Source organism: Argopecten irradians, chromosome 11, assembly GCF_041381155.1.
Source record: "Argopecten irradians isolate NY chromosome 11, Ai_NY, whole genome shotgun sequence".
Lineage (NCBI taxonomy): Eukaryota > Metazoa > Mollusca > Bivalvia > Pectinida > Pectinidae > Argopecten > Argopecten irradians.
Window position 1 is genome coordinate 18737767 of NC_091144.1, and position 22542 is coordinate 18760308.

Genomic DNA, 22542 nt, shown 5'->3' on the forward strand with positions numbered 1-22542 from the left:
GGATAAAAGTACCATGTCGTCTGCGTACATCAATAGAAATAGATTAAGTGTTTGCAATTCAATAGACGGACAGTCATCTGTTAAAAAACTCATCTCACAATCATTAACGTACATTGAGAACATTAAAGATGACAATATTTCGCCTTGGAATAAACCGTTCTTGCACTCAAAAAAATCAGACATTTTATTATTATACTTAACACAACATTTGACATCATTGTATAATGAACGTATTATACGTAGCATTTTCCCTTCCACGCCCTCTTTGATTAATTTAAACCATAAATTCTGCCGATTTACAGAATCAAATGCTTTCCTAAAATCAATGAAACAGCAGTACAATCTGTTTCTGTTTTTTAATGTTTTGCTTATTAAAGATTGTAAGACAAATATAGCATCAACTGTTGACATATGTTTTTTAAAACCAAAATGTGCATCGCTTATTTTTGAATATTCATAATCAAAATCAACTAGTCTATTGTTCAAAATTGAGGTGAAAAGTTTCCCCAAACAACTTATTAAAGTAATGCCTCTATAATTATTAGTGTCATCCTTATTTCCCTTCTTGAAAACAGGAACAATGTTACCTATTGACCAGGAGGTTGGATAGTTACCAGACTTAAAAATATTATTAAACAATACAACTAGGCAAGGCAAAAGAACATATTTACACTTAATAAAATACTCATTAATAAGTAGATCCTGACCACATGCTTTAGATGTGCTTAAATTATTAATAGCTTTAAATATTTCTTTCTCAGTAATATCGGCATCTAATTAATTAAAAACTGAATTAGAGATATTGTTACATGTATCATAATCGTGTAAAAAGTCAGTTACCATTTCATTCTCTTGAGGTGCAGTGGAAGATAATTCATGAAAGTATTCGTAAAAAGCATGTTCGTCCAGGTTACATTTAACACCCTTATTTCTTTTCCTGAATTTTCTGTAAAAATCCTTCGGGTTATGTTTTCTCATGTAGCTTAACATATTGCCTTGTTGTGCTTTATATTCACGTTTGAATTTACTTTCTAACTTCTTGTATATGCGTTTTTTTGTACAAGTTTATTACGGTTTTCTTTAGATTTATCAGAGTTAAAAAAGGACAAACATTGCTTGTATTCAATATATAACTTTTTACAATTTTCATTAAACCATGGCTTATCTTCCGTTTTGCTCTTTTTATCTAATCTGGGGGCACATGTATACGTGACTGCTGTAAACGGCAATAGTAATTCATTCATTTTTTCGGTAAATTTATCAACACATTGATCAATGCCTTCTTGACCAGTGTCAAAATATGTACATGTATTTAATAATTCCGTACGATTACATTCCAATACCTGACGAACACTTTTTGTATATTCATCATTCCACTTAACCTTCATACATTTACTAGTATCACAATGACAACTGTTTTCGTACTGAATATCGTTACTTGTTTCACTAGAACACAGTGTAATACAGACAGGTGAATGATCCGAAAAGACATTAAATACACCACTCTCAAATTTCAAAATATTATCAAAATTTTCATCACATGTCATTACATAATCAATGAGGCTAGTACCTCTACTGTTAAAAAAAGTAATGTTTCCATCGGGATCATCACCATGTCTGCCATTGACAATTCGTAATGTAGTAGTTTTACACAATGAAAGTAATTGTCTACCGAACTGGTTTACACATTGGTCAGAGTTAGACCGTTTAGGTGGTTGGGTATCGGAAACATAATTTATAACATTTGATAAAGTATCTGAAGACAATTCACTTATAATATCATCACAAATATAATCATCATTACAAGCCGTTCTACTATTAAAATCACCAATAACAATTACTTTCCCAATGTCTTTATACATACCTACCATTTCTTCTAAACAAGCAAAGAGGTCATTTTCACATTTGTCATAAAATGTGCTATTTATCGGAGGAAAATAACAAGCAAACATGTAAGTATCAGTGTCGGCGTTAGCGGTCGTTCGAGATAACTTCATTAATACAATATTGTCGTTAATGTTGTCGATAATACGACAGTGCTTGGACAAAGATGATTTAATCAAAATAACAATACCACCACCTTTGCCATGTTGTCTAGGAAAAGTATGGCAATCATAACCTTCTACTTCCAGCACATCACCTTCTTTCACCCAGCACTCGTACAAACAAACAACATCATATTTACAAATAATATTTACAAAGTCTTGTGACTCTAACTTTTCTGCACTACCTCTACAAATGTTCCATGATATGATGGAGACTCCCTCCACACTATCCTAATAGCTGGTATGGTGCTGGTTCCATCTGGGTGCGGGACCATGTCCGGATGATGATCCAGAACCATCGATAGGTCCTTGCACCACTGGAGGGGCTCGGATCTCTTACGATGCGGTCATGATCGACTTGGGGTCGATCCCTCACAGTACGATCATGATCGACTTGGGGTCGATCCCTCGTAATACGGTCGTAATCGACTTGAGGTCGATCCCTCACGATATGGTCTTGATCAGCTTGAGGCCGATGTGCAAAGCTTTTCGACTCTCCGGAGACTCGCGGCACGTGAACATCAGCCTGTACTAGTAATGTCTCGTTGTCCCTAGGGATTAAGTTCGATCGTGATGAACCAGTCGATGTATTACGACGATCTGAATTCGCTTCTCTACTGGTGTTGCGTGCAGGCGCTTCGTTACCTGTCGATCGGCTTGAACCGGAAGTTGTCTCCCGCGGGGAGGACGCAAGACGACGTCGCTTCGCGTTATTACGGTCTGGGGTATTACTAGTCTTGGGCAGATCAGATGCAACCGACTTCACAACTTCACTATATGACCCCCGGTTCCATTGTGGTTGGACCTGGTCATTGTCGCGTGCTTCTAACTCTTCTCCTGCTCCAGTGTATAGCTCATTGTTTATATATAAACGATCACGTATTAGCTTCACGTTGCAGTTCTGTGATCTGTAATACTTCTGTATGGGATACAGGAATTTGCGGCGTTCTTCGACCGACGGGGGGAATTGTTCGCTTATTCCAAAGCGAGTACCACGCAGCAGATACCCTCGCTCTTTCACAGCCTGTCTATCGGCGAAGTAAATGAAACGAGCAACTATTGGGCGTGTGCGACCCTGTATGCGTTTCCTGAACCTGTGCACGTTACCAAACTCAATGTTACTTTGTATGCCCAGTTCATTCCAAATGAATTCCCGAAGTTTTTTCTCTGTGTTTTCATTAAATTGTTCCCGAAGACCGGTAAATACCAAGTTATTCTTCATCGATCGACACTGCAGGTCTTCCACCATATTAATAAGTTCATCACAATCTTTTTTCGTAATGTTGGATTCGTTGACCAAATTAACATTGACCATGCGCTGCTTATCAACTTCCGACTGCAGTTGTCGTATTGCCATTTCGTTGACGGAGGTTTGCTTCTTGACTTCGTCGAAAATGTCGCTCATCGACTGAGCTGAAGCTTCTATTTCCTCGGTTCTCTTACGGACTTTGTTAATCTCCCGTTCCATTCCTGTAACACGACTTGCCAAGGACGTGATAGAATATTCGATCTTATCTATCTTTTTTACATGTGACTCGATTCCTGATAGTCGGTTATCTAGTCCTTTAATCATAAACCCCAAATCGTCAAGTGTCCAATTGCCTTGGCCATGACGGGCCCCGTGGGCCTCTTCCAAAGTAGTAGATGCCATCGCTATTATAGTGCATACACCATGCGCTCCAATAGACCGTGACGGATTTTCGGCGATGATCAATGTTCACCTGTACAGGTAAGCGTACATAGTTGAATTGGGCTATATATACATACAATATACGTTATATAGGAGCTCACTGGACGAAGTTTAAAATGCACTCAAAATGTCATTCTAGAGTAAAATAAGGCATCAACATTTACGGGTAAAGTCACACTGTTCAAAAACTCACGTATACACATGGTTATCCTCCAGTAAAACACACATAAAGCACATAAATAGTTGACATTTTGCCAGATGTAAACAGATGTAAATCCAAACCTAGTTAGTGTCTCACAATGCTGACAACTTTTAGATATCACCTATTGATTCTAATTAACTTCATATTTGACATGAGAGCATTTTTATTTCACCTTGCGATTATTATGCCGTATATCTGTGAGCATAACGTCATATTTCTACACAATATAGTACGTAACTTTTGCGCACAAACTAATGACGTAACAATAAAAATTATACTTTTACTGTCAATGCTGTATTCCGATTGGTCACAAACAAGTGAAAATATAACAATTGATATTTTCACTGGAGGGAAGCATATCGCTTTGATGTTCACCGTAAAATCTTATATTTCACAGCAAAAATGTGATAAAACAGAATATAAGGTATCTCTTTATTATTCTCAATTCTTTATGTCAAAGAAAAAAAAAACCAACGAAAGGACGTGTTACTTCATCAACCCAAAATATATCGAACATAATGTTTATAATTTAATTTTGACAAATCAGTGAGGTACAATGAAGCAATTGATTTTCATGCTCTTAAAATTACCAGTGAAAACGTTCTTCTTGTATGACGTCATTATACTTGAAGTACATTTTTTTCAGACTATGTATTACGAAATAGAGATGTCATAAATATTTTTGTTTACAATAAATCAAAATATTATTTTCTGCTGAAGATATTATCAGATTATGATTTAAATTTATTTGTTATACAATCATTACAATTGGTTAGAAGTTTGAGATTATTTGTGGCCAAGCTTCTGATTGGCTGACCCATAATGGAACATCTCACACTGACCAAAAGTCAAACTTATCTTGAGAAATTCCATCACACAGGTACACCGTGACCTTACAGATTAGGAAAGCATAAAAGGTAACAGCCTGACAGATATCCAGTTACTTTACCATTGTTAATAAATGTCATTTATGTCATCTCTGTCTCGCACCATGGAGCAAAATGACCGAAGCTATGTTTGATGTACCCAAAGGAATAATAATGGAGACAATAGTGGATATTAGTGTCATTTATCTATGACTTCTCCAATATTCAGGTTAGATAACATAATGTGTTATTGATAATCATCAATAAAATAAGATTGGAGAACAAATATATATATATATTAAAAAGAAGGTATCATTAAGTCATGTTGGTCAGTTAGTATAATTATATATGAAATCTTTTACATTATAATACCACACTTAACATGTATAAGATTTTCACCCTTTCCTTTATAAAGTAGCATATCTCACTTCTGGCACCAAGTCTCAAAGTTTTTATTCTCAGCGGACCTTTAAGATGAACTTGTTTTACAGACTATATATTCCTTTGTCAGGATTTAACTTGATACCATAGGATTGGACACACTAAGTCTAGACCCTCATGTTGATTTATAGATCAGCACCTAAGACCTCAGGAACTGGACACACTAAGTCCCTATCTAGACCCTCATATTGATTTACAGATCAGAACCTGAGACCTCAGGAACTGGACACACTAAGTCCTTATCTAGACCCTCATGTTGATTTATAGATCAGAACATGAGACCTCAGGAACTGGACACACTAAGTCCTTATCTAGACCCTCATGTTGATTTATAGATCAGAACCTGAGACATTAGGAACTGGACACACTAAGTCCCTATCTAGACCCTCGTGTTGATTTATAGATCAGAACCTAAGACATTAGGAACTGGACACACTAAGTCCCTATCTAGACCCTCAGGTTGATTTATAGATCAGAACCTGAGACATTAGGAACTGGACACACTAAGTCCCTATCTAGACCCTCAGGTTGATTTATAGATCAGAACCTGAGACATTAGGAACTGGCACTCTTATTCTATTATGGCCCTTTCCAGAGGGAACTGTTCTGCTATGGTGTTGTCTGGCGAGGTATAGTCCCCGAGTCGAAGACGAGGGGACTATACCTCGCCAGACAACACTATAAGAGAACTGTTCCCGAGGGAAAGGGCCATAATAGATTTAGTACGTCACATGACATTCATTATGACGTCATATATTTGGTCGCGTGCTCATTCCCGGGGGACTATACTTTGGTATAGTTCCCGTAGTCAGGTATAGTCTCCCGTAGTCAAGAAGGAAAGGGAACTGTCGCAAAATAGATCATAGCTCTTATCCAATCGCATTCCTAGTAATTATCATGTGATGAACTAAAACTTTATAACTATACCTCCTACCTGCACTCCCCAGAGTCCGGATCATGCACTTGTAGCTTATAGATACATCGATCAACAAACTCTAGGATCGCTTATCTAAACAATCAAACTTACTGATCACACAGCCAATAACTCTGCTAATTGAGGACACTTCATCAACCTTTATATCACCCCCTATTGTAAATTAGAGACTACTTCATACAATATTCACTGACCATAAACTGACCCCACACAATACATCCCATATAGACTTATATTTCCAATACAAAACTAAAGGAGGAACGTAATCAAAGGACATCCTCCAGGTAAATATTTCACACTTAAACTTCACTCACGGAGAAAGATCTCGTTTGAAAAATAGTATAAGAGAACTATAACCTGTTGATGATATATTACGAGTAATAATGTACTTTGGTAATGGTAAACACAGGCAACAATAATTATTCCAGGATTAGAAATTTTTGAGTAATTTCAAACGTAACATACAAGTCATGATAGTAGCAATAAAGGTAACACTCCTGTCTTACACTGACACGAAAGTCAAGGTCACTATAACCACTTGGGTTTTTCTGAGTGCCCGTGTACTCCACTAGTTTTTATCTGGATTTGACAGACAGTTGTTAAATCATATACTTTTGTCGTGTATGTTCCTATAGATATACGCATATGATTGTTATCAAAATTAAATAAAAATATAATATTAATGTTTAGAATTAATTTTTGAAACTGCGTTTGAAGAACAAACACCCTTCCCTAATGAAATTTAACGTCACGTTTCACATTTTCATCCTCTATACTCCTGGGGTTCTGATCACTTACGAGATCGTAAGTGATCGGAACCCCTGGAGTATCGAGGATGCACATTTTATGCATCCTCAACTATTCAATGGGACTTTAAGATGCTCCATCGCCAACATAGCATCAATGATACTCATTATTTGAACAGTAATTGGTGTTTAATCATAGATATATGTCTAATTAATACAAAAATAATATAAAATATTCTATGTTGTCTTTGGTGCATACGCAATCAGTAAGTTTCATTTCGTAAAGGATATAGTGTCATGGTTTTTTTTCGGCATGTAATTAACTATTTCTAATATTTTTATCTTATCGTTTTATCATGGTAGTAATAGTGTAAAGAAAGTAGCTTTTGTTACTGACCAAAAATGCTAATTCGTCTGCTTTTGTTTTTTTATTTAAAAAAAAACAACATTTTTATTTGTGAGCGGTGCAGCATCTTAATATAAAATGTTTTCATAGAAAGGCAAGGAATCTTACAAATATTTGAATGATAATTTTATTGAAATCAGATAAAATATCCGCAAACCTTGGACAATTTTCCTACCATGTAAAGATACTAGTAGGTATTATTATTAAACACCGGGTGTTAATGCTTATCTACATGCGATGTTTTGTTAATGAACATATAGCAATTACAAATATCCACTTAATATTTTGTTATATCTCCTAAAATAGTTCAGCAGTTCACAAACACGAGGAAATGAAGTCAAATTGAATTATGGCTTTATCGTCGCTATCCAAGCCATAACAAAAAAAAATCTTTCTAGATTTTGCCATTAGACAGGAGGTTTTTAAATTCACGCTGACTCTAAGACAAATGCATGCTATTAGTAGCATTGTCATCCGACCGTTAATTGGTATTTATATTCTCCATTATATGAAGTCAAAACGGCTTTTAACCTTAACACGTGTCTAGTTATCATTAACCCTTATTACCACTTATATAAAGTATTGTATACTTAACAGAGGAAAGAAACATAGCATAGGTAATCCAATATCACGGACTTAATTGTAATCCCCGTTTATTGATATTTTCTATGAAAGTTTTGATCCGTCTTTAAGCTAGTTTATTGATTTGGTTATCGAGAATTCAAACATCTGTGTTTTACAATGAAGTTACGTGACGCCTGTCGTGACATTCTGATCTCGGTGTTGTACCAAGGCTAGACTCATTAGCAGTGTTTAGTGTGTATGATTTAGTACCCATTCTAGTGGAAACAGATTACAAATGGCAACAATACGAAAGTACAACTATCAGTAAGGATATTAATTTTAAAAAATGCTAACGCACGATGTAGCTTCTAAATAGACAAGTAAGGTCACAGATGTTTTTGTTTTAATTTAAAGGTTTCGAAATAAAAAGGAATAAATAAAAATGGTTAGGTAACGTGAAAGGGAAACCTCAAAATAATCGTTTTTATTTTATTTTTTGTTTTACTTAGACATATATATACACGATTAAACACCAATAATTGTTCAAATGATGAATATCATTTATGCTCTGTCGGCGGTGGAGCATCTTTAACTATGTATATTCGTTATTGAGCGTTTAAAAAGATAAGGTTTAGGCCATTCCGAATTTCATATTACAGAGTTATCTGCACTTGCGGGTAGGTATTGATTGTGACGTCATGTGTTTGCGAGCATAACGTCATACGTTTCGGAGAAAACGACGTGAATTGCGCTCACAAAATAATGACGTAACAATCGATACCTACCCGCAAGGGAGCTTACTCTGTAATATGCAAAGACGGAATAGAAGCAAATGACATCAACCTGATTCCACTGTACTCTCCGTCTAATACGTTGTAACCAGCTCTTTTGAACGTCAAATTAGCAGCCAATGTCAGTTCAAGAGGTGAATGAAAGCCGGAGTATCCGGTCTAAGCCACCGATCTACAGTCAATAGAGCTCATATACGTATGGTAATTATTCAAAAGCGCTTTATACCCATATATTAAACGATTTGACATATAACTCTGTTTAATTTGGTACCTGGTAAAAAGCGCTATATATCCATATATTAAACGATTTGACATATCTTTGACAAAAATTAACATAATTTGGTACCTGGAAAAGGAAATAATTTAGGGACTTAAGTTTTCCAGAGCTAATAAAGGCCGCTATCAGACATGGTTTATGCGGATATACGATAATGAATAATGCAAAAATAAGAAACAAATATTTACGATACTGACATTATATTTGTTAATGTTAAATACAACTGATTCGGGGAGCGGTGGTAAAATGTCCTTCTAGCGTTACAGAAAGTAATTAAAAAGATAGTCATGTCAATATATTATTTGTAACAATACACTTCAAAATGATCAGCCACTCCCTCTTTAATTAGTTGAGAAACTGACACCCTTATTAGGTAATCAACATTCAGATAAGTAAATCCCAGGTTCTGATCAAGTATGATAAATGATTAATTCAGATTTGGTTAGAATCTGGGATTTTATTTTCCTCTCTATATGTTGTAATTCCAACCTTAGCAGTGAAAGTATACACAATTATGGAGTCCTCTGATTATTATGTGATTTGAAACACCATGTAAAGTGCTTAATAAGTATCGAAACCGAAAGCAGCATGTTACAAAATTATTTATAATATAGAGCTACACGTATGTTATTGTTCTGTAGTTTTGTAATTAGCGATTACATCTGCCCTCTGCAATATTTTTGACATGCATTTCCATTTTAATTATTTTTTTAATTTGAAGATATATTTCGCAAGACACATATATTTGAAAAATAAATAAGCTTCAAAACAGACAAATTTACATAAAAATTATATTCAACAATCTTTTTTGGATAAATAGATGTCACTCAAAATTCCACTTACTGTTGCGAAATGCGATTTTTTTTTCAATGACAAATGCAGCGCGTCTTTCAACGTTATATAAATACTCGTAGGTAGAACACGACCTCTACCGGAGGGTTCAGTGAAACTGATTCACACGATTTGCGGACAGCTAGCTCTATCATTGATACAGTGACCCGGATTTATAAAGGAAACAGGTGAGATGAAGTGTTACATGAACGAATAACAGAAAGGAGAAACCAGCAGCTAAATTCAAAACACAATTTAATTATATATACAATATTATACAGAGATGGTTTACGATATCTAAAGTAATTGGTGGTGGTACAAGACTAGTACGATGATTTAAAGTGTTACTTATCTGTATGCGAATGTCCTGGTATAATCCTTGATCCTTCCAGGTTTCAAATTAACAATAATCACAAATCCACAAGGAAAATTGAATGTCCACAGATGATTTGTAAAGTTCCAGGCAATATGAATAAATCCACACAAAGTGTTGTAATAATCCACAGATAAAGTCACAATAGCTCTCCCAATAGAATCTTATATGGCGCTGTACAATTCTTGATATGTCTTATTACAGGTCTCATTACAGTTCTAATTACAGTTCTGATTAGCTTTGGACAGTTGGAGTATATATAGCTAAACCCTAATTCAAGAATATTGGAGAACCTTCTACTTCTAGAAATATCTAACTAAAAACAGTAAACAAGTAAACACACATAACTTTCTGGAAATAGATCATTCTAGATCTCTACTTAAAATCAACATGTTTACAAACATATTTGTTTATACATGATTAAATTCTAGAAAGTTCTATAACCTAAATCAATGATATGACCTTCATAGGATGTATTGATAAAAAAAAGCTATAGGAGTTATCTCCCTTATCTCATAACTACATGTATTTAGTGTCATACATAACACACCCCTCCTTAAAGAAAAGAAAGTTTTCTTGAAAAGGAAACTTTCTTGACATATCAAGTAATATTTAAATCCTTGATAAAGCATCAGCTAGAATATTGTCTTTCCCTTTGATATGTTTGATGTCAAGATTGTATTCTTGCAAAGTCAAACTCCACCTGAGAATTCTTTGGTTTTTGTTTTTCATTTTCCCAATGAATGTCAAAGGGTTGTGGTCGGTGAAGACCAACACAGGCACAACTGTAGTGCAGAGATACACATCAAATTGGTTCAAGGCCAAAATCAACGCTAAACATTCTTTCTCAATGGTGGAATAATTTCTCTGGTGTTTGTCAAACTTTTTCGAGAAATAACAAATTGGATGGTCAATTTGTTTAGTACCTTCTTGCATCAAAACAGCACCAACACCTACATCACTAGCGTCAACAAACAGTTTAAACTGTTTATTAAAATCTGGAGCAGTCAGAACTGGTGAGTTTGATAGTATGGCTTTCAATTTCTCAAATGCAGACTTACATTCGTCTGACCAAACAAATTTGACATTTTTCTTTAACAAAGCAGTAAGTGGAGCTGCTATAACAGAGAAATTTTGACAAAATTTTCTGTAGTATCCAGCCATACCAAGAAACCTCATCAGCTCTCTCTTGCCTCCAGGAGCTGGAAAATCTATAATTGATTCTACTTTGGCCTGAACAGGTTTAACCTGCCCCTGTCCTACAACTTGGCCTAAAAATTCAACAGTTGCATGACAAAAATTCACATTTCAATAAGTTTACAGTCAATTTCATGGTAGTGAGTCTTTCGAAGAATTCACGAATCCCGCGTAGATGGTCTTCCCACGTGTCGTGGTAGTTGATGACGTCATCGATGTATCCATCACAGCCTTCCAGGTCTGATATCACGCTGTTAAGAAGACGTTGAAATGTTGCCGGGGCATTCTTCATACCAAATGGCATAACTTTGTACTGGTACAAACCTTGCGAGGTTACAAATGCCGACACTTCTTTAGCTCTTTCTGTTAATGGCACCTGCCAATATCCTTTCAACAGGTCAAACTTGCTTACGTACTTGGCTTTGCCAACTTTGTCAATACATGAGTCAATCCTTGGAATTGGATAAGAGTCTGTTTTACTGACAGAGTTTACTTTTCTGAAGTCAGTACAGAACCGGTATGTCTTGTCTGGCTTTGGCACCAGAACACATGGAGAGCTCCATTCACTTTTGCTTGGTTCAATAATATCATTGTCCAACATGTATTGAATTTCTTTCTTTAAGTGTTCTTCTTTCAAAGGATTGACACGGTAAGGATGTTGCTTGACAGGTGGCGCATCGCCTACATCCACGTCATGATAGATAGCATCTGTTTTGCCTGGTGTATCCGGAAACAAATGTTTATACTCAAGTATCAAATCTTTAAGTTCATTGCGTTCCTTTTCTGATAGATGACACAGTTTCGTGTCCAAGTTCGCGAGCACATCTGAATTCCGTAACTTAACACCACAGTCTAAACCTACATCTTGTACACCACCATCTAAGTCTAATTTACAAATATCAGCTGTACTTTCACTTTGTGATGGTACAGAGGCCAAAGTAGCAATAGGTTGAGAGGTCTTGCTCTCTTCTCTATCTACATATTTCTTAAGCATATTAACATGACATAATTGAGTTTTCTTGCGCCTCCCTGGAGTTTGTACAATGTAGTTAACATCATCAACCTTTTTCTCAACAATATAAGGTCCAAAATATCTAGCTTGCAAAGGCTGACCCGGTATTGGTAATAGAGCCAAAATTTTGTCACCTGGATCAAAACTTCTTGCACGGGCATCTTTATCATACCATGTTTTCATTTTGGTTTGAGTAAGGGCCAAATTTTCTTTTGCCAATTCACATGCCCTTGTCAACCTTTGCTTAAAGTTACACACATAATCTAAGAGATTCACTTTAGAATCTTCGTCCAAAATTTTGTCTTTCAAAATTTTCAAAGGACCACGTACAGTATGTCCAAACACAAGTTCAAAGGGACTGAAGCCAAGAGATTCTTGTACAGATTCTCTAACGCCAAACAACAACATGTGTATGCCTTCGTCCCAATCTCTTTTGTTTTCAAAACAATAAGATCTCATCATATTCTTCAATGTCTGATGAAAACGTTCTAACGCACCCTGAGACTCTGGATGATAAGCACTAGACTTATACTGCTTGATCTGGAGCTGGTACATGACTTGTTGAAAAATACCAGACATGAAATTCGAACCTTGGTCCGATTGGACAGCTTTTGGAAGACCAACCAATGTAAAGAATTTAACCAAAGCCTTGACTATGTTAGGGGCCTTAATATTTCTTAGTGGAATGGCTTCAGGAAAGCGTGTGGAAGCACACATAATAGTTAAAAGATACTCATTCCCAGACTTAGTTTTGGGTAGAGGACCTACACAGTCTATAATGACTCTACTAAATGGTTCCTCAAATGCTGGAATGGGGTGCAAAGGTGCAACAGGGATTTTCTGATTAGGTTTCCCTACCACCTGACAAGTATGACAAGACCTACAAAAATCAGCCACATCCCGTTTCAACTTGGGCCAAAAGAAGTGATCTAAGATCCTGTTATAAGTCTTGGTCACACCTAAATGCCCTGCCATAGGTACGTCATGAGACAAACTTAGAATATCTTGCCTATACCTCGGTGGGACAACTATTTGATTGACAACCTTCCAGTCTTCCTCGGGAGACACATCAGGGGGGCGCCACTTGCGCATCAACACACCTGACTGACGGAAGTAACAAACCGGGACTTTCTCAGCCTCTTCCTCACTCAAAGCCCGATTACACAATAAGGAGATTTCAGGATCTTTCTCCTGTTCTACTATAAGCTCCTCTCTAGACAAAGATGATTTGCTCATCATGTCAGACAAAGAAGTACCCTTGTTAGGAACAACTCTATCACTATCAAAGTCTACAGGATTGCTCAAAAGATCACACTTGCTCCCGACATCCTCTATATCATGAGCCAAGAAAGTGTCACCTAACCCTGGACTATTATGATCCTCAACTACTGCAACATCAGAAACCTTCTTACTCATTGAACGAGTTACAGCACAAGAAGGGAAAATACCAGGAAATTCCTGTTGAATAGTCTCAGCATCATCTGTTTTATCAGGGATACTGGACACTAAGGGATCTACCCTAACTTTCTCTCCAGCCAAGTCATTGCCTAAAATGAGCGACACGCCCTCTATCGGAAGTTCCGGTCTAACACCAATGGTGACAGGCCCAGTAACCAAATCTGACTTTAAATAAACACAATGGAGAGGCACATTAACAAAACCTAACTCTACACCTTGAAGCAAAACACTACTACCAGATGAGGTCTCCTCAGACAAAGGCACTACGCCATCTAATATCAAAGAATGAGAAGCCCCAGTATCGCGCAAAATCTTCACAGGTTTCAAGTTGGTAATATCACTAGTAAGTGAAACAAAACCTTCAGAAATGAAGGGAGAGTACTTCTCCAAGACGCTATCAGACTCTGAGCTCTTAATCTCAACAGACACTTTAGAATCTTCCACAATATCACTAAGTTTCTGACTAGGCTTTGACATAGCTAACACAGAAGGAACTGACTGTTTACGCCTTTGCTCCTTACGCTGGAGAGAATAACATTCAGACATAGTATGCCCTACTTTCTTGCAGTAATTACAAACAGGACCAGAAGGAGACCCCACACCTGCCCATCATCTGTTTTAGAATCAGACTTTGTCTTATCACCTGATTTAGGTTTGTCGTTAGAAGGGCCACTAAAGGTTGGGTTCCTGGGCTAACCAAATTTACTAGTACTGTGGTACTGTTTTTGTCTTGAGAACTGTTTCTAACAAATGAGCCTTTGTGGGTGAGAGCGTAATCATCAGCCATTGTAGCTGCTTCACTAAGTGTTTCAACTTTTCTCTCATCTAAATGAGTTTTTATGTTTGAGTGGACACAACGTTTTAAACTCCTCTATCAACAATAATTGCCTCAATTTACCGAAATCCTCATCAATTTCTTTAGAATCACACCACCTATTAAATAATTGTTCCTTTTCTCTGGCAAATTCTACATGAGTTTGTTCATCTCTCTTTCTCGAGTTTCGAAATTTCTGGCGGTAAGCCTCAGGAACTAACTCATAAGCTTTCAAAATAGCTTTCTTGACTACTTGGTAATTTGAAATATCATCAACAGATAAAGAAGAATAAATGTCTCTAGCTTTACCAATCAAGACACTCTGAAGAAGCATTGTAAGCTTATCTTTCAGGCCATTTCATACTATCAGCTATTTTCTCAAAATGTAGAAAATACTTGTCAACTTCTTTCTCTTGAAAAGGAGGAACTAACCTAATATTTCTACTGACATCAAAACCTCTGTTTCCTTGTAAACCCCTAAAAGTTGGATTACTTGAACCGTCTTGAGAAGCTAGCTCTAATTCTTTAATTCTAAGTTCTGTTTCAGCTTGAATTTTCTGCTTCTCTAGTTCTAACATCTGATCTCTCTCGATCTCTTTTTCTTTTAATTTTCTTTCCATTTCTTTTTCTCTTAACTCTCTTTCTTTGTCTATTTCTTTTTCTCTTAACTCCTTTTCTATTTCTCTTTCTCTAATTTCTTTCTCTATTTGTTTCATTTTCATTTCATTCTCTATTTGTTTCATTTTCATTTCATGTTCAAGTTCCATTTGTCTAATTTGGATTTCTGAAGTGACTGTTTCCTCTATACTATCTAATGCACTAGAGTCAAATTTGCCATTGTCAACAAAATATCTTATAATTACATTCCTAATTTCAGCTTTCCTCAAATTAGTTTTGATAGTAAGGCCTAAATGTTTACCCAATAATAGTAAATCCTTCTTACTAACTTGCAAAAGAACTTCCAGGGATGGCGCTTTAACAAACTGTTCTACCTGCATAGTAGTCATATTTATCTAGCTGTTGGTTTCAAATGTAAACTCAAAGTTTGTACACAAATTTTGAAAATTTCTTAATTAATTTTTCAAAGTTAGATTTCACAAATTGAATATCGATCTCGGACACGAGCCCCCAATTTCTGTTACATGAACGAATAACAGAAAGGAGAAACCAGCAGCTAAATTCAAAACACAATTTAATTATATATACAATATTATACAGAGATGGTTTACGATATCTAAAGTAATTGGTGGTGGTACAAGACTAGTACGATGATTTAAAGTGTTACTTATCTGTATGCGAATGTCCTGGTATAATCCTTGATCCTTCCAGGTTTCAAATTAACAATAATCACAAATCCACAAGGAAAATTGAATGTCCACAGATGATTTGTAAAGTTCCAGGCAATATGAATAAATCCACACAAAGTGTTGTAATAATCCACAGATAAAGTCACAATAGCTCTCCCAATAGAATCTTATATGGCGCTGTACAATTCTTGATATGTCTTATTACAGGTCTCATTACAGTTCTAATTAGCTTTGGACAGTTGGAGTATATATAGCTAAACCCTAATTCAAGAATATTGGAGAACCTTCTACTTCTAGAAATATCTAACTAAAAACAGTAAACAAGTAAACACACATAACTTTCTGGAAATAGATCATTCTAGATCTCTACTTAAAATCAACATGTTTACAAACATATTTGTTTATACATGATTAAATTCTAGAAAGTTCTATAACCTAAATCAATGATATGACCTTCATAGGATGTATTGATAAAAAAAAGCTATAGGAGTTATCTCCCTTATCTCATAACTACATGTATTTAGTGTCATACATAACAGAAGTAACACACAGAAAATCAGTACACAAACATTTTATAGAGATTTTATTCCACATGGAGTTAAATAGCGTTACAGAATTTAACATGTTTTTTTTTTTACAGTTTTTCTTAGCTTTATTCAGCATATTACTTAGCTTATTCAGTTTTTCGTCGCAAATGAGTATCAAACATTTTTTCTCCCGGCTCATTACAATACACATACAGTACCTTATATTTCATACCGAGAAAAGTTTAAAGCAAAAAATAGAGAACGTTATTCACGGAAAAGCAAGCTCATAGTTAACACCAGAAACTAGATAATTAAAATTTTGAAAATGAGGGATTTATTTAGGAACAAATAAAGGTATTATTGATAATATTTTTATCGATATTGTCAAAATATTACTTAAACATTATAATCAAAATCAGGGAACTATTGTAACTTTGTCATCAGAACTACATCAACTGTCTTGTCAACTATAGAGGAATAACGCTTCATCATCTTTTAATTCTACATGCTTATTGTGAAAAGAATAAATGACGTTTTTGGCTCGAATACGCTTGTGAGGAAGTAATACTGCAAGTCTTTTAAGAATAATCTAGAAAGATGAGGACCAAATATAATGAAATATATCTGTTTATGAAATTATTAGCGTAGATTATATAATTTCGTATTTTGTTTTAAAACTAAACAAAAATGTGATTTGCGTTAATTTGCTATTATCATTATAATCTTTGGCTTAAGCACATCTTATCATTTTGTTATCAGGATTCCAACTGAATGAAATTTAGGAAATAGATTTTCGAAATTGAAAACCATTATGTTTGCTATTATCGCAGTGTATCACAATGTTTATTGAAGAAGATATTGCTAAATCAGAAAGTTAGTTTACAAGATAAATGATTGTTTCAGAGAAAACCGTCTCCTGTGGATGAAAGAATCTGAAAAGATGTCTACAATGTGGTTGCTCTATGTGTCGTCTGCTTTGGTACAGATATCGACTTTTATCGTTGGGCCTGCTGAAGGTAGTTCATCCGATGTGTTTGTCCATAATCATATTTTTAATGTCCTCTTTAAGAGTATTGGGGATTTTTTTATACTTTATTTTTCTATTTTCTACTTGCTGGTATTGTTTGTTTGCATTCAATTATACATGTAGTATTAATGTGTTATCACAAAGCAAATTAACGCTGTTTAAGGTTCTGATACTCGCATCAATTTTGATTTATTGTATATCAAAATTGAAGAACAAACTTCTTGAACTCATATTTCTATTCAACATATCATTTTAATGTATACCCGATAACCCATCTCACACACTGTATAGTTAACAAACTTCGCGGGTGTAAAATAAGCAAAATTAAATTAACTTTTGCACAGAAGCTTTTAATTATTTTTACGAATTATATTTATCACCTTTGAAATCGTCATTCATGCCACAGGCTCTGATATGTAAAACCACGATTTTGATTAATTTCGCTAGCTATCAATTGTAGCGAATTTGGATGAACCTGCAAATTTAGTTGATTTAAGAAGCCCTCGAATTTATTAACAAATATACAGTACTTTACTCGATTTTACGGTCTAGGGCTTGCTCTAGTTATTAGCTGTGTGTGTGATAACACAGCTAATAATGTTTTTATATACCTTTCGCTTCACTGACTCTGGCCTTGACAACAGACATGGACAATTTGTTATATACTATTCTGTGTACGTTCACGCACACTAATGAAGTCCTTATTATAGTTATTGTAAATGACGTATACAACATTGATCTTGATGTGCGAACAAATAAGATATTTCTCATTCAAGAAACACAGATATTAGTTTTATCTCGACGGTTTTTTATTGCCATAGTTTCCTATTTGAAAACTCTAACTTTGAATCTTATGATCGATATCGTTGACTAACTCTCCGAGGAGTTAAATTTTGAATATTTTTCAAAACGTTTTTACTATCATCTTTTCCAATAAATGCTGTATTTTTGATTAACATTATCCTTGTGTGAAATACAGTTCATTTTCATGACTCGGATCATAGTAACTGATTCCATATGCTTTCCTGTCATATCTAGTGATGGTACTTTTCAATTTTGATTTTTATTCTTCTTGTAAATTGATATTTAGGTAAGACTAACGGGAGTTCGTCCGCGGACATCTCCAGCCAGGCCAAAGGTAGTGGGAACTACATCGATAGTTTCCCGATGTGGATGTGGTTTCCAGATTTTGTGCCCCCACTATTTGATGTCAACACAGAGAGAATGATGATGAAAGAAATGCAACAAGCCCTGCTGTTGTCTAAAATGGAATTTGGTGAACATGGGAACATGATGTTGCAGTAAGTAAAGTATTTGTAAAACGAAGCTTTAGATTTCTACGGTTATTTGATACAGAACTGGATTTCACTCGTAATACCTACATTTGACCAATCTCTCGTGGCCGGGATTTTCGGAGGACAATTGCCAGACCCGAATTCCCTAACATCGACACACAGTTACTAGCTATAGATACCATTGTAGTGGTTTCACATTTTTGACCACATTGTGTTATATCATAATCATGATTTAATGAACGTGTTACATTATGCTGGTTTTGTAATTTCATTAAATTCCATTTATATACGCATATGCTATAAGATAGTTATCAATATTTTTTCTTCACAGAAACAACCCGGCATTATTCCAGGGGAGTACGGAAACTTTCCACCCCTTCTCTCTGTCAACCTTAGGCGAAATGATTGATACTCACCTATCTTCACCAAACTCTGACTCCGTGCGGACAACATCATCTAGTAAAATCAAAACCAAATCACATCGACGTAGCCCTTCAAAACGGAAGTCGCGTCGTCGACGGAAATCAAATAAAAGGAAAAAGAAATCTATGAAGCACCAAAGTCTCCAAAACGTTGAGAATCAAAATCAAGGAAGAACAGTAGATAATGGAAATCGGAGATTCCGCAGGGACGCTGATTTGTCAAAAGATGACATCAAAGAAACTAGTTTTGGCTCTTTAACTTCCAAAGAAAAAATAAACCGACGAATAACTTTACCAAAAAGCAACAAAAGTATATTCATAACTTCTACAAGGAAAGATAAAGAGAGGAAACACCGTCGTAGTTCTTCTATGAAACACAGAAAACGTTCTAGTCGTTATCGGACCACTCGTCGACATAGGTCCTCGTCACAAAAGAGAAGACAAGGTCGGAGTAAAACTTCTAAAAAGAGTAAAAGGAGAACTCGTTTATTGAAACAATTGGTAGATCAGGGTAAAAAGAAAATAAGCCGGCGTCATCTATCCAAGATTACCAACGAGAAAATAAGTCGACATGTCACTTTGTTTAACAAAAGCAATAAAGAAACACGCGGTTACACTGTATTATCGAAGAAAAACAAAATGAAAATAAGGAAGCCGTACAAGTTATCAGATAGGGTAAAAGAGAAAATTCGTTTATACATAAATTTATTGAGGAGAAAACATGCTGGGATCAAAGGTTCTACTGTTCAACACAAAAAGAGACCTCGTCGACATAGCAATTCATTAACAAGTGACAAGAAGAAATTAAAATGGAAATCAAAACAAACTCAGATTTCATCTGATAAGAACAGCATTACGAAACGAAAGCCTAGTTCGCCATTACACAACAACAGGGAATTTAAAAGAAAGCTTGGTAATACATTTGTTGTAAAACAGAAACGAAGGAAGAACAAATTATCAAGGAAAAAGAAGCAAAGGAAAACTCTTATTACCCGATCAGATCCTGACGAAAAGAAAACAAGCCGGTTGTTAAAGTATCCGAACAGTGAAAAGAAAGAATACGATCAAGACAATTCCACAGATATAGACACAACAAAATTAAAAAGTTCACGGGAAAATAAAAAGAAAAGACGTCGCACGAAAGCTAAGGATTACCCAAGGAAATCCAGAATGATGCATAAATTCATATCCGTTGGCGGTAAAATGGAAAGAAAAGCACTACAAAACCAAGTGACTGAACCGATTACGGGAAGACAAGTCTCATCATACAAAAAGGGCAAAAAGAAAACCAGAATGTCCAATAATTTGTCTGAAAAAAATAAGGATATCATTCGCAAATATATTAAGCTATTTAATGATCGCAAGGCAAAGCAAGAGCTGAAGGGTTTTCTATACAGAAAACACAAACAAAGATCACGCCGACATACAGATTATAAGAAGAAATCGCACGGACTGAAGACTCATTCTGATAAAGACAAATTAATGGTACCCAGTCAAAGCACTTTGTCAAAAAGGGACAGAAATGATAAAAGAAATCTTATATCTGACGAAAAGAAAAGAACGAAACGTAGGAAGAAGATTAAGAATCAAACAAAAAGTTTTATAACTGGATCGAATCCAGACAAAAAGATAAAACAGAGTGTGGTAAGGTTGCCAGATGGAAACAAGAATCTACAACCATCAGATAACTCATCAAAAAATGAAAAGAGTGAATCACAAAGATCGAATGAAAAAAATAAAAGGAAAAAACGTCGGCATCGCACGAAATCAAAGGATAGCACAAAGAACGAAAGAAAGATATCTCATAGTGGTAAAACAAACAAGAACACAAGTCAAAAAAAGACTTCGTTAAAGACTGAAAAGAAGTCTTTGTCTGAAAAGGACAAAAAGATAACAAAACTTGTCATACCATTAAAGAATAAAAAGAAGAAATCCCGAAAACTACCAGGAAAAGATGAGACGAAATCAGACAAAGATATAACCCCTTTTAAAAAGAACACTGAAACATTTCACATTTCGTCTGATAAACGCAAAAAGACATCCCGATCACAAAAGAAGACACCGAAGGATAAAATGAAAGTAAGAACTCCTTGCAAAAGTGGAAAGAGAAAACGCAAGTGCACCAGTCTCATACAAAAGGTTGAGAAAAAAGCAGGAACTGTAAGAGATTCACACACAAGAAAAACAGACAAAAACGGTCATCAAGTTAGAGAGTCGGTCAAAAGGAAGAAAATGAAATTAAATAGCAGCTTTTTTAGCAGGATATTAACATCAAATGTTGCCAAAAAGAAATCAAAGCACAAAAGCAACACTCCAGATAGAAAAAATAAAACAAAATCACACACACGACACATGGATTTCGATAACACCATACAGTCGAATGACGAAGTGTCTTTACATTCAGGCAATGATGAAATTAAATCTAGACGCGATAAAAAGTCAGGCCGCAGACGAAACAGTTCAGATGGTTTGCCATACCACCATAGCATTGATAGAACTTCGAAGATAAAGATAGAAATTCGGAGACCAAACTCTTCGACAGAAAAAAATGAAAGCACCCCCATTCAAACTGATGTAATATTTTTCGAATCCAAAAGACCTTCGCTTCAAGATCTTTTTACGTCGGGAGAAGACAGGGACAGTTCGGATGTTTATGCTGTCCCATTTCTTAAATCACGAAAAAAGAATGATTCTAATCGATCAAACGACCTATCATTTCGAGGTGAAATGAACAACCATCGCCCCGCTTTTTCATCGTTTTCCCAAAGCGATGGTCACGATAATGTCCAGTTCATGCCCTCGTCAAAATTCGATATGGGCGAGACGGGTAAGGGTAACCAACAAAGTCCAACTTCGGAAGAAGAAACTTCCTACTAGATTTGAAAACTATCGCGGACTTTCTATTTTACCATTTGCATGTAATAAGTATTAAATGTTTTCAAAATATTCTAAAAGTAGTGTTTTTGTGCAAAGAATAGGCTATATTTACATTTATAGTAAGATTATAGTTTAACACTTGTATTCTCTTGTATTTAAATTTAGTATACTCGTGTTACAATCAACGGGAAATAACTCGATTTTACCCATATTTTAAGCCACTTTTCTGTTTGGTAACGTGTGGTATCAGTGTTTTGATAATACATGGAACATGATACTTAGATAATATAGTAAATACTCATTTCTATCTGGAATATTAAAAACAATTCCCTTCTTTTCGAAATTTTCAAATGACTTCGATAACAATAACTTGAGTCAATAAAAATAAATTAATCAAACTTTAACTTAGATATCTATTAGATCCTTATCATTTTAGGCAC

At 35.3% G+C, this 22542-nt stretch overlaps 1 protein-coding gene across 1 annotated transcript; it reads left to right on the forward strand.

Moving 5' to 3' along the window:
* Nucleotides 1–17320: 17320 nt before the first annotated feature.
* On the forward strand, nucleotides 17321–22102 carry LOC138334451 (micronuclear linker histone polyprotein-like). Its single transcript, XM_069283113.1, has 3 exons — nucleotides 17321–17354; nucleotides 18599–18809; nucleotides 19135–22102. The coding sequence occupies exons 1-3, from the start codon at nucleotides 17321–17323 to the stop codon at nucleotides 22100–22102; spliced, it is 3213 nt and encodes a 1070-aa protein (XP_069139214.1).
* Nucleotides 22103–22542: the final 440 nt, after the last annotated feature.

What these genes read in the sequence shown, in the direction of transcription:
- LOC138334451 (XM_069283113.1), top strand. Translation starts at nt 17,321, where the DNA reads ATGTTTATTGAAGAAGATATTGCTAAATCAGAAA. An exon ending in AGATATTGCTAAATCAGAAA is followed by an intron (nt 17,355 to 18,598) that starts GTTAGTTTACAA and finishes ATTGATATTTAG; the next exon opens with GTAAGACTAACGGGAGTTCG. An exon ending in CATGGGAACATGATGTTGCA is followed by an intron (nt 18,810 to 19,134) that starts GTAAGTAAAGTA and finishes TTTTCTTCACAG; the next exon opens with AAACAACCCGGCATTATTCC.